Source organism: Hippopotamus amphibius, chromosome 9 (genome assembly GCF_030028045.1).
Source record: "Hippopotamus amphibius kiboko isolate mHipAmp2 chromosome 9, mHipAmp2.hap2, whole genome shotgun sequence".
Classification (NCBI taxonomy): Eukaryota; Metazoa; Chordata; class Mammalia; order Artiodactyla; family Hippopotamidae; genus Hippopotamus; species Hippopotamus amphibius.
Genome location: NC_080194.1, coordinates 116,650,027 through 116,663,128, shown reverse-complemented (window position 1 = coordinate 116,663,128; position 13,102 = coordinate 116,650,027). Strand labels below are relative to the sequence as shown.

At 46.9% G+C, this 13,102-nt stretch overlaps 1 protein-coding gene across 6 annotated transcripts in view; it reads left to right on the top strand.

The window, feature by feature from the left end:
• The first annotated feature begins 2,733 nt into the window (after nucleotides 1–2,733).
• The window catches only part of LOC130860296 (leucine carboxyl methyltransferase 1-like), a 43,227-nt gene continuing 32,858 nt past the window's right edge, over nucleotides 2,734–13,102 (top strand). For all 6 annotated transcript variants that reach the window (XR_009055399.1, XR_009055398.1, XR_009055397.1 and 3 more), the window contains exon 1: nucleotides 2,734–3,007. Coding sequence is in view for 3 of the 6 variants with exons in the window: in XM_057748276.1 (XP_057604259.1) it covers nucleotides 2,898–3,007 (110 nt within the window). In the remaining 3 variants the exon portion in view is untranslated. The remainder of the gene's footprint in view (nucleotides 3,008–13,102) is intronic.

The following is a 13,102-nucleotide window of genomic DNA, read 5'->3' as shown; positions in this document are numbered from 1 at the left end:
ACTTGGAAAACTAGACCAGCAAAGAAGGAAAGTACTGATGTGATTGATGTACTACCAGGTGGGGATGGGCGGGGAGGGATAATGTGCACTCAGCTCAGGATGAAAGCTGCAAGTGTTTATTTCATCCTTCTGAATTCAGCTGCTTCTGACTGATCAGCATCACAGGCTCTGGTGATTTTCCCATCAGCTCCCACACTGCAGAGTCAGGTCACCCCTAACTGCGCATACAGTGCTCCAGACTCCATTAGCCTTCCCAAAAGCATCGCTCTCAGGCTATGTGAAGTAGTAAGATGGCTCTCTGCTCCAAAGGGACAGCCTCCCAGTTTCGAGTCTGCCGGAAAAGAGAGCTTCTAGACTTAACAACTCCCATTTGACTCCTGGGATTCATTCTGATTGGACCGACCTGCTCACCACCACCACCTGACACACACGCTTTCGAAGTGTAGCTAGGGTGATTTTGTGTGTGATGGGCCAGGCCTTGGTAAGGTTCTACCCCAGTGTCAGATGTAGGGCCTCACTTGATCCATGTGGACTAAAAGGAGAGTTTAGTTCTTCCTAAGAAACTCTGGCTGGGTGTTATAGAAGGAAGACTACTGAATAGCCAAAGCGGCAGGTGTCCACTCTAGCCTCTCAGGGAGAAGATTCATGGTTAAAGCCCAGCTATTTGCTCCCAATATTCATACTCAACAGGGCTTTCAAACTCTAGTTTTTCCTCTTCTTGACTTTACTGGAGGATGCAGATGAGTTGTCAGTGACCTTTTGCAGGGACATTGTTCATGACTACCCCAGCATCGTCTCATACATGGAGGCGTCATGCAGCTTAAGATGGCTAAGCTTGCCATTTCCAGATTCCACTCCTGTATCATAAAGTTCCAGCCCCCGGACCAGGAGCTTAAATAGAAGGAGCTAGCCCTGCCTGCAGGAAGCCTCTGGGGTGGCCCCTCAGTGAAAAACTGACCAAAGTCCTCGGCATCACTAGTTTTTCTGAATCAAACACTCAGCAAAGAACAGAGATGTTCTTTGCTCACTGAACAACAGAGGTGTATAATACATCGGCCTCCACCTTATAGTCTCTCAGCCTCACCGTTCAGACCTATGGAACTGACACCTTATACTATCACTTGCTGTTGACCCACTAGTTTTGCCCACTAACACCCATGGAATGTGTACACTGCCAAGTTGGGAGACTATGCTTGTTCACTGGTTTGTATTACCCTCTTGGCAGAGGACCACCCAAAGAAACTGGTGTATTTCATCTCATCACTGCTCCCCCTGGCAAAATTCCCTAACTTCAGCCTTCCCCACTCTCGTTTCTTCTTTGGATATCAATGGGCTCTTGTTCCTCTATTGAATACTAAGCAAGCATTTGATACCCGATCTTGCCCCAAGATAGGTGTATTGGGATTTTGTTGTCATTTGTTTACTTTGCTTGTGTGTTTGTGTGAGAGAGAGAGAGACCCAAGGTTCTTCAAGTTTGCGCATATTCATTCCCTGCTCGCAAAAGATAATGAAACGGAATATGCAAACACACTTCAAAATTTTATTTTAAAATGTTTTGAAATAAGTCTAGTATAAAATAAACGGGGCTTCCGAGGTGGCGAAGTGGTTGAGAATCCACCTGCTAATGCAGGGGACAGGGGTTCGATCCCTGCTCCAGGAAGATCCCACATGCCGCGGAGCAACTAAGCCTGTGCGCCACAACTGTTGAGCCTGCGCTTTAGAGTCCGTGAGCCACAACTAGTGAGCCCATGTGCTGCAACTCTGAAGCCCACGCGCCTAGAGCCCGGGCTCCACAACATGAGAAGCCACGCGATGAGGAGCCCGCGCACCACAATGAAGAGTAGCCACCACTCAACGCAACTAAAAAGAAACCCCGTGGACAGCAAAAAAGACCCAGCACAGCCAATAAAATAAAAAAATTAATTAATTAAAAAATACATGTGAACATTTTGAATATCTATCATAGAGAAATAAACACACGTGAACCTATCTCAGCTTCAGGAATTACTGAAGTGTCTACGTACTTCTTCTCCAGTCCCTTTCCCTGGAGTGTCCTACCCTCCTCACTCCCTAATTTGTTTCTCCCCCTCATTCCTTTACTTTTCTGGATAGGATTACCACAGATGTGTGCTTTCTAAATAACATTGGTTTTGCTTAGACTGAACTTCACAAAAATATCATTTCTTCTTTCACCGAATATTATGTTCTTGAAATCCAGCCACTGATGCTTGTAACTGGTAGCTCTAGTTCACTCATTTTCACTGCTACATAGTTTTCCATTGTATTTGTTTCCCACACATTCCTTCCCTCAGAACATTTCGAAGGCGATTATGTGTGCAAAGCTCTTCACTCAGTTCCTGGCGCAGAGTCAGCGCTCAATAAATAGTTGTTGAATTGCTGTATGGGACTGAGCCCCAACTTACTGCGACACTGACACCTGTTTTTCTGGCTGGATTCTCCGCCCTTCTCCCCAACGCTGAGGTTCCTGCCAGCTCTCCCGCCCTGCGTTGATTTCAGTTATAACATCTCGTGACTCCCTGGTGGCCTCTCAAAGCACCTAAGACTACAATTCCCAGAGAGCATTGCGGTGCTCTCTTGCGTCAATTGCAGTTTGCTGCCCCCAAGGAGAACTTCCGGGTTGTGAGGGAGGGGACAAAGGAGCTCTCCAATGGGCGCCTCGCGGGCCGAGGGGGCGGGGAAATTGTCCAATGAGCCTCTCCGCTGAGGCGCCACTCAGCGGGAAGGTTGCTTGGGCGGCCGCCGTGGGCGGTGTCACTGAGCCGCGCCAGCTGAGCCGGGTGGAGCCCAGCCCCTCTGTTCTGCCTTCTCGGGGGCTCGCTGCGTGGACCCCGCTTCCATGTCCCGGGTGGACGCAGCATCCCGGAACCTCCACGCCCATGGCCGCTAGCCTGAGGAGGCCCTCTCTCCCCGCCTGCTCTTCTTCCCCTAGCGACACGGATGACGAGGGCGTGCGCGGCACCTGCGAAGATGCTTCTCTGTGCAAGAGGTGCCTGCCTGGCGCGGGGTTCGGGGCCTGGGTGGGAGGCGGGCTTGTGGCTGAGGAATACGCCTTTACGCCAAAAGGCAGCCGTCAACTCCTGCGACGCCTGTGAAATGCTCAGAGCAGGCATTCATCCACCTGGCTGGTAATGGTCTGATTTTTGCTGTGTGCTGGGCACGGTGCAGTCCTGGGGATAGCGTGTCTGGGATACGGCGCTGACCCGGGCAGACGTGGACTTGGCCTTCTCGGAGCCACAGTCTTGCTGGAAACGCATGTGAAGCAACTCCTAACTTCAGTTTGGACGGGTCATGGGGAGAACTGCGGGTTCCCCCATGGGATAGGCTGCGTTGCATTGGGACTTGTCATGCTCCCCGTTGTGCCCCTGAAACTCAGGGCAGGTAAGGGGGGCAATGACCTGTCCAGGGCCACATGATATTTGTGTGCAGCGCCAGTGTTTTCGAGAGCTCTTTCCTGTGTGCTATTGGAGTCTGCGCTTTGGGGGGCTGTAATGGGAGCTCTGTGGGAGGCGTTGCGAGCACATGTATGTGTCACGTACCTGAGAGCATGAAAAAAGAAAGCGTGCGGCTTGAGTGCACACCACTCGTTCATTCATTCAACAAAATTTCCTGAGGCAGTTCCCCGGCGGTCCAGTGGTTAGGACTCTGCGCTTTCACTGTGGAGGGCTCCGCTACAGTCCCTTGTCGGGGAACCGAGATCCTACGGGCCTGGTGGCGCAGCCAAAACAACCAACCCCCCCACCCGCGCCAAATTATTGCTTAACCCCCCCCCCCCCCCCCCCAAATTACCGCTTCCTTTGTGTCAGGCCCTTGCTTTTGGCTGGGAGATCAGTGACTGAGAACACACGATGAAGATGATTGACATGGTGTCTGAACTCACCGCCTGGGTTGGAGGAGACAGGAAGCAAATAATTACCCAGGGAGTAATATAGTTCCAATTTTGTGTGGAGTGCTGAGACATACAGTGCGCCGTTAGAGTTTGTAATTTAGTTGATAATGTTTGAGCTGAGAACAGAAGACTTAAAAAAAGAAAGAAAGAAAATAGGGATGTAGTAGGGTGTTGAGGCAGAGAGCAAGGAAGGAGTATGGACTGTTAGAGGAACTGAATGAATGCACTGGAAGCTGGGCTGATGTAGGGACTGTGTGTGGAAAACAAGGTTTGGGTTAAGGCTTGCACTTTTTGTAGGTTCTTGGAGACTAAAGCATACTGATTCAGGACATGGACTCTGGAGCCAGACTGTCAGGCTGGGCCCAGCTCTGCCATTTGCTAGCTGTGTAAACTTGGGCAGGTTCCTAAACCACTCTGTGCCTCAGTCTACTGATCTGTAAAGTGGGGATGGAAATAATACCCACTTGATAGGTGCTTGTAAAGGTGAAATGATACTCAAAACGAGTAAAGCACTTAGAGCAGTGTCTGGTGTGCCGTAGGTGTTGGTGGTGGTTGATTAAATACATAGGTAAATATATTCATAAGTATTAAAGGCTTGGAGGCAGCCGCTGGTGAAATTTGCGAACTGAAATGAACTACACCCTGCTGTATTTCTTCTCCAGCTTTTGGTTGCTATTGACCACATCTGTAGCACTATTGAATTAGAAGCAATTTTTCTCATATTTGCCTGCTGTTTGCTACGACTTTGCTGAGTCTCTTCTAGGAGGAGGTGTGACTAGAGTCAGACACGCTGTGATTTGTCAAGAGGCCACCGGTGCTCACATCAGCCAGGAGAGAGGAGTGTGTGGGACCCTGTGGCTGCCATGATGAGCTTGGTTTTGTCTGTTTAGACAAAATTATGAAGGGGTCCTGTTTTGTCTCACGTCATCGCTGTTGCATTGCGACCTTGTGCTGCTGGTCCTGTGAGATTGTTTACGTGTGATGGGAGGACAGCGTGGCCTCCCTGAGCACTAGGCAAGCATCTAAGAGCAGTGAAGCCTGGTTGGCAGCACCAGGCCAGCTCCTAGGGGTCAGTGCTGCTTTTCTTTTTCACACAGGGGAGGAGGTGAGTCTTCACATGATGAATAGGTGTTTGCCAGGCAGCAGAAAATAGCGGGAGCCAAAGAGCGTAGAGATTGAAGCTCTTAAGGTTGAAGTGTTAGGGGAACTTGACCTTGGGCAGCAAGAGGAAATTCCAGAGAGATGGTCTGAGAACCAAATGGGGAAGGTCCCAAGGGCTTTTAAGTCGAGGAACTGACATGACCTGGATGTGTGTTTTAGAAAACTCCCCAGCAGCTGTGCGGCAGATGGGTGGTGACAAAGGGAAAGTCTGTTCCCTCTTCCTTCCCGACAGCCATAGCCCTCACTTACCTGATCTGTTGCAGCACGTCCTTCTTAGTGTACCCACTTCTGGTTTGGCCACCTCCCCTGTCCAAGTGTTTATGCTGTGGCCAGGGTGATTTTTGAGAATCACCCATATTCTGTCACTTTGTTACTTGGAACCTTTTCAGCCACAAGGTAACTAGTGGCACTCCATTGTAGGACACACCTCCCCATTCCTGATCTGATCCCGCTAGCCTCGATCTGATCCTTGCCAACCGGAAATTTCCACTTGGATGTCTCAGAATGATCTCAAATTCATTATTTCCAAAACGGCGCTCAAGATCACCTACCCGAATTTTCCTCCATTCCACACCGGCCCCCCCCGAACTCAGTGGATGGTGCCACTGTCCACTCGGAGTAAAAAAGGTAGGAGTCATGGTGGAACTGCCCTTTCACTTACCTCCTCTGCAATCAATCACCCAGACCTTAGACTGTGTCTGCAGAATGTCTCTGGATTCTACCTCCTTTCCTCCACCTCTGCAGCTGCCGTCTCTGTCCACGCTCAGGTCATCCGTGGTCGGAGCCGTGGCACTCATCTGCCAACCGCGCTCCCCAGTCACGCTGAAGCCAGAGGTTTGCGAAAGGCACACAGGACCGTGTCACTCCCTAGCTTAATAACTCGTTGTTGCTTTAGAAAAAGAGCGAAGTTCCTCACGTGGTCCGCCTGGCCTTGCCCTCTGCATCCTGCTCTCCAGTTTTCCTTCCCCACTCTTCCCTTCTCGCCACCATCCTCTCCCTTCCTCAAGCAAGCCCCGTGCCTGCCTTCCCTGGGGCCTTTCAGCAGGCCGGTCCCTCCCGAAATGCTTTCTGCCACCCTCCCTTGTCTGACCAGCTCCATGTCATCCCTCAGACTGACTTCCTTTGACATTTGTCCTTGAGACCCTGCTTGATTTATGGAGGCCCTGTTCTGGTGCAGGTGCAGCAGTGAAGGAAACAGACACAAATGGAGCTCTTGCGGGGTGTGTATTCCAGTGGAGGAAGCAGCCAGGAAACAAACCAGCAACATATCTGGCCCGTGAGCCGGTGGGAGGTGTGGGAGGAGTGTTGGAAGGAGTTGCCTCGGGAATGGGATGGCCAGGGAAGGCCCCACGGAGAAGGTCAGTGCTGGGGCGGGAGGGAGCCCTGCGAATGGACATCTGGGGAAACGGTGACCCAGGCAGAGAGTACAAAGGCCCTGAGGCAGGGGCTGGCCTGGCCTGTCCCAGGAGCAGCGAGGCCTGGGTGAGTGACAGGGAGAGGAGCTCTTGGAAGTTCCCAGCTTTCACTCTAAGTGAGATGGGAGCCGCTGGGGGCTTGGAATGGAAGACGGAGGTGACCTGACTTGGGTTTGAACAGGACCCTGTCAGCGTCTCTGTTGAGAACAGACTGTAGGGGGCAGCATGGCAGCAGGGAGGTCTGCTCTTGGAATATCCCAAGTCAGAGCTGCTGGGGGCTTGGATCAGGATGGTAGCGGAGGAGGTGCTGGGAATCTGTTAGATTGCGGATAGACTGCGAAGGTCGAGCGGATACAACGTACGGATGGATGGGACCTGCGGTGAGACTGAGTAGGCAAAGATGACGCCAAGGTTTTTGGCTTATCTCAGCCGTGGCTCCTTGAAGGAGGCCTCTCTGGCACCTGCAGACGAGATGTAGCCTCTGTTCCGTGTTCTCATAACACTCTGCGCGTCTCCTTTGTGGTAATCAGCCCAGTTGTAGTTCAGACATGTTTAATGTTTGTCTCTCCCACCAGAATAAAAACCACACAAAGCAGGGACCTGTCTCCCTTAGTGCCATTCGCATTGTAGACACACAATAAGCATCCGTGCGATGACGAAACCGATGAGACCCGAATGCAGGTGCTCAAGGTTCTATTTCCTGATGAGGTCTTAAAAATTCTGGTTTTCCGTTTTACTGGTTTTCAGTGGTCTGTATGTGTTAGAAAGCAGACCGGGGACTGTTAGGCTGAAATTCCACTGTGCAAATTATAGAAGTTCATCTAAGTTCTCAACAGAATTGGCAGATGTTCGTTCCCCACCCCACCCCCACCCCCGTCATGCAGGCAGATCACAGGCCCACCTCTCAGGAAAGTCAGCATTTTCCCGAGGGCCCTGGCCTCTCCAGCACACTGATTGCATCTTAACATCTATGCCCCAGAGAGCCGACCTGAGATTTAGATCTGAAATATCTTGAAGGCAGGTGCCAAGCTACTTTCCATTTCCAGAGAAGACGTGTCCCTTTAGAACTAGAATATTCTGTCAAGGATACGTTAGCTGCCAGACTTGCCCATCAAGAAGATCAAATAAATTGTGGATGTTTTTTGCCCCCATTTTTTTTTTAAAATAGAAGGAACAAATTGGATTTTGGAAAATATCTGTGACAGATAATGATCTTCGATCTTGCATAGTAATATCATGTCTTTCTCTCTTAAAAGCATCATTTTTTTTAATGGCAGAAGTGAATACAGTTGACCCTTGAACAACATGGGTTTGAACTGCACAGGTCCACTTACACAGGGAGATTTTTTTTTTCATTAAATTCAGGTCTACTCGCTCTGAAGTTGTTGAATCCCCAGATGCAGAACCGAGGCTACGGAGGGCCAACTGTAACGCTATGGCTGGATTTTGTACTGCAGGGGGCCAGCACCCCAACCCCCACGTTGTTCGAAGGTCAGCTGTACTTCTTCCCCACTCAGGAGCCTACTGTGGACATACTGTATGTGTCCTTGCACCCAGATAGGCCTCATTTTTTTTGCGGGCTGCATCATATTATGCAGTGTGGTTGCACCTTAGTTGGCTGTCCTTCTTTTGGTCAACATTTAGGTGGTTATGATTTTGCTCTTAAAATTGTGCTGTGATGAGCATCTTTGCATACACGTTTGAGTTTTCCCATGAGATGGATTTCGAGGGAGAAGCTTCTGCAGAATGGTACTCCAGGGAAGTGATAATCAGTTTCTGTTCCCATCCACGGTGAGTGGAGATACTAATCATGGAACATTCTCTGTCTCTTAGATTGTTCACCAACTAACCCGTGGAAGATAATACCTGTTTTTAATTTGTATGTCTAAACTCATGAGTGAGACCGAGCGATTTTGTCTGCTCACACTCCCTGATGCTTTCCGTGTGAATCCTCTCTCCCACATCACTGTCCTGCTGGATTGTTGTCTTTTCCTTGTTCGGCTATTCATATTTTGTTATTATTGATTTGTAAGAACCTTTTGTATCTGGGATGGTTATCCTTTGCCTCGATATCTGTTGCAGGGTTTTCTCTCGAGCTGATGCTTGTCCTTTTCATTGTGGCTTATTCTGTACATTTCGTGATACAGAACTAGTGATTCCTTAGGGTGCAGAATCTCTCAATCTACCTTTATGGCTTGTGGTTTTGGGGTAAAGCTTTGAAAGGCCATTCTCAATCCTTATAACATTTTCTTTTAGCACTTCTGTGGTTTTGGCTTTTATGCTTAGATTATTCATCTATATTTATTGTTTCATACATTATAAGGTAGCAGTGTTAACTGAATATTTTCTCAAATTATTAGCCAGTTGTCCGTACACTATTGAATGCTCTGAAATTTCCCCATTGATTGGAACGTCACTTGTATTATATACCAAATTCTCATATATACTTTAATACGGCAATGCGTATGTCATGCTTTTCTTAAATTGAAGTATAGTTGATTTACACTATCGTGTTAGTTTCATGTGTCCAGCACAATGATTCAGTTATATATATGTATGTATATACTCTTCAGATTCTTTTCCCTTATAGGTTATTACACAATATTGAATATAGTTCCCTGTGCTATATGGTAGGTCCTTATTGGTTGTCATTCTTGAATTCTAGTTGAGATTGCTTTTTTTTTTTTTTTTTTTTTTTTTTCATTTTGAAGCCTGAAAACTTTTGACTCACAGAGTAACTTAGTTTTGAATTGATTCAGAGCTCCCATACCTTGCTTTGCAGGGTAAGGATGGGTTTGTAGCAGGGTTATCAGAATTTTTTTAGTCCCTTTGAGCGGCTGTGCTCCAGGAAGAAAGAAAAGGAAAGGATACTAGCAAGAGACCGCAGAGTCTGCCCCTTTTCATCAGGAAAGCAGTCGCTTTTTGGGAAGCCCTACCCTGTAGACTTCTGTGTACCTCTCATTATAGGGAAGTACGAATTTCTAATAGGGCAGACTGATGCCTCAAACAAAATTGGGGTCCTCTGAGGAAGAAGGGGTGAGCAGATATTGGAAAGGGAACTTGGAGGATTTCTACATGCCTCATCTTTATTTTCCCTCTAGAATTTCCTCAAGTATTCTGAAGAGAGAGGGTGGGGGCGGGGAGAGGGAGATAATTTATCCAGAATAAAGTGTTCAGTTTGATGAGTGTTGATAGCTGTATATATCTGTGTACCACAACCCGAAACAGGATATAAAATATTTCTGAGACTCCAGAAAGTTCCCTTCTATCTCTAGTTAGTCTCTTTACTTCCCCTCTCACCCCCCACAACCATTTTCTGATTCAGGCTACCATAGATTTGCCTGTTGTTAAATGTCGTATGTGTTTATGATGTATCCTGTAGTATGCATTCTTTGTTTAATTAATTAACTGATTGGCTGTGTTGGGTCTTCATTGCTGTGCGCGGGCTTTCTCTAGTTGCGCGTGGGTGAGTAGGGGCTACTCTTCATTGTGGTGCAAGGGCTTCTCATTTCCGTGGCTTCTCTTGCAGAGCACAGGCTGTAGGCTTATAGGCTTCAGTAGTTGTGGCACATGGGCTTAGGTGCTCTGCAGCATGGCATGTGGGATCTTCGCAGACCAGGGATTGAACCCGTGTCCCCTGCATTGGCAGGCGGATTCTTAAGCACTGCACCACCAGGGAAGCCCAAGTATGCATTCTTTTTGTGTCTTTCACTCAAGATGTTCTTTGAGATTCATCCATGTTGTACACGTTATCAAAGATAAACACCTGTTGTTAAAGATAAAGCCGGGTACTAACATGGTAAGGTCAGATTTTAATCAGTAAGAACTGTTGCAACAGGGAAAAGAATCCAGCATGAACTCAACTCAATTCCCATTTGTACAGAGGGTGTTTTAAAGGGAGGAAGAGGGAGGAAGAAGAGGGCATTCAGTAGAATCCGAGAGAAAAATGAGAGAAAGTGGGAAAAGGCAGGGTTGGTCCACGTGAAACCAGCTGGATTTGCTAACTGGGAGACAGGGAGGCCCTATCTTCAGGTGTTGCCTGGAACCAACAGTAAATGCTTTTGGTAGCCTTGACTTTTCTCAGGCAGGCACGCTAAGGGGGACTGGAGACGCACTAGGGGTGTGGCCCTGAGCTGTCAGAAACTGTGAGAGTGTTTGCTCAGGTCCTTGTATTATAGGCCAAGATTGAGGTGTAGTCGACGAGGGCTCAGAGGAGCCCGGCTAGAGTTTGGTCAAGGAGACAAGCTTTGTCAGTGTAAAATAGTTCACTCCTTTCTGTGTTGTGTGAATATACCACGATTTGTTCATCCATTCACCTGATGATGGATATTTGAGGTGTATCTAGTTTTTGGCCATGGTGAACAGGCTGCAGTGAACACCTTACATAAGCCTGACATTTTTCTCGGATAAATATCTAGGAGTAGAATTGCTTCATCATAGGCTGGGTATATATTTAACTGCCACACTAATTTCCAAAGTGGTTTATCAGATTACACGTCCTACCAGCAATACATCAGAACTGCGTTCCATATGCTTGTGAAACATTCGGTGTTGTCAGTGGGTGTGAAATCGCATCTCATTTTGGCCTTAAAAGGCATTTCCCCGGTGACAGACGTGCCCATATTATGTGCTTATTGGCCATTCCTGCATCTTCTTTTGTGACTTGTCTCTTCAGGCCCTTGCCCGCTTTTGTGGATGATGATGATGTGGATTTTGACTTGTTAGAGTTCATTATATATTCTGGATGGGAATCTTTCGTCAGATCGGTGTGTTGTAGATATACGTACACATTTAGGAAAATGAAAATTTTAAATGTCATTTACAATAGCATTGAAAAACCAACGGTCAGTCAAACTCCCAGTCAAAACCTTAGCCATCTTTTTTTTTTTTTGAAAAATTAACAATTGATTCTAACATGTATATGGAAACACACAAAAAATCTAGAATAACCCCCAAATCTTTAGAAGACGAGTGAAGTGGGGGAACTTATAGTGCTTAATATTACTTAATTTTAAGACCCACCGTAAAGCTACAGTGATCAAAACAATGTGGTCTTGGCTGAAAGGCAGAAAAATAAATCAGCGAAATAGAAATAGACTAATACCGGTGCTGTCAGTTGATTGCCCCGAGTGCCAAGTCAGTTCAGTGGGGAAAAGTAAAATCTTTTTAACCAATAGCTCTGGATCCAGTGGATATTCAAGTGGAAACAGAATGAACATTGACCTCATTCTATACACACATTACTAATTTGGGATGGACCACAAACCTAAATATAAAAGCTAGAACCGTAAAGTTTCTTTATGCAAACATAGGGGAATATCTTGGCAGCTTTAGGTAAATATTGAGTATGTAGAACACAAAAAGCACTAACTACAAAGGAAAAAGAGAGAAACTGAGAGAATGAACAGGCAAGCCTCAGAGCGGGAGAAAATATTCAGAATACGGTTCTTAAAATGTTTTATTTTTTCCAAAAGTGCATTAGCATTATTTAGGTCCATGGCATCCTTGTTCTGCATTAATTATATTAGGTGCATTTTCTGTTTTTTCGGTTAAAAAGTTAGATATGGGCCATTGTACCAAGGGGACTGATTTGATTCTCCTACTTATTTCACTCTCTGTGAATGCAGGTTCCTTTTCCGTTTATGCTTTGCCTGCTATTCCATGACTGCGTACAAGAGAGACAGTAGATTGTAGATCATATTATTCCTTGTAAAATAATTAGATGTTAGATGAAGCCACAAGGCAATACCAGTAGTCTCCTTTGGGAGGAAACTAGCCTGTGAGTCTTCCGAGTTATTCAGCCCCAGTTTTTCAGATGATCGAACACTTAACGTCTGCCAACCTGCTTAGGAAAGCACAGGAAGCTTTCAGGAGCTCCCAGGAAGGGAAGCAAATCCAAACTCTGTTTAGGTACAGAGTCTGTTGCCCTTAAGACTTTGCTTCCTGTCTTCCATTTATAAACCAAGAATACAACCAACAGGAAACAGAAACCAAAAATGGACACTAAAAGATGTAGAAGAACAACAATGAAAGTAAAAATTAGAGGAGTATCTTCAAGACCACAAGCAGTATTGTAGTTAAAATCCTAAACTTGAAAATTAATGCTGAGAATATTCAGTTGATTTTTGCAGTTGCGTGCATATGGGTAAATGTATATACAGATATATATGTATCTGTAAGCAGTTAAGCAGTTCACACACACACACACACACACACACACACACACACACACACACACGATACCGTACCGTTTAAGCACCTGAAGTGTTGGGGGCAGGATCTAAATCCAGGTAGGTCAGTAGGTTTGTAAAGCAGTCCAGTGAATTTCCCTCAAGATTCCACAGCGTGGGGCAAACGACTTTAGGGTTGTTACCAAGCCTCTATGTGTTCCTGTTTGTCAAGCATCTGAGTAATGCCTGGCACGCAATAAGCCCACAGTGCCTGTCCAGGAGACGTGAAACGAACCAGCCCCAGCCTTGATCCTCATAGTGTGGGAGACCAGGGAGGGCCCTTCCCATTCCCTGAATCCTCAGGTGAAGAAATGCCTGCTGGAGGGCGGTTCACAACTTCATGTGAATTTCCCATTGTTGCAGCTGACACATGGGACAGAATCAGTAAA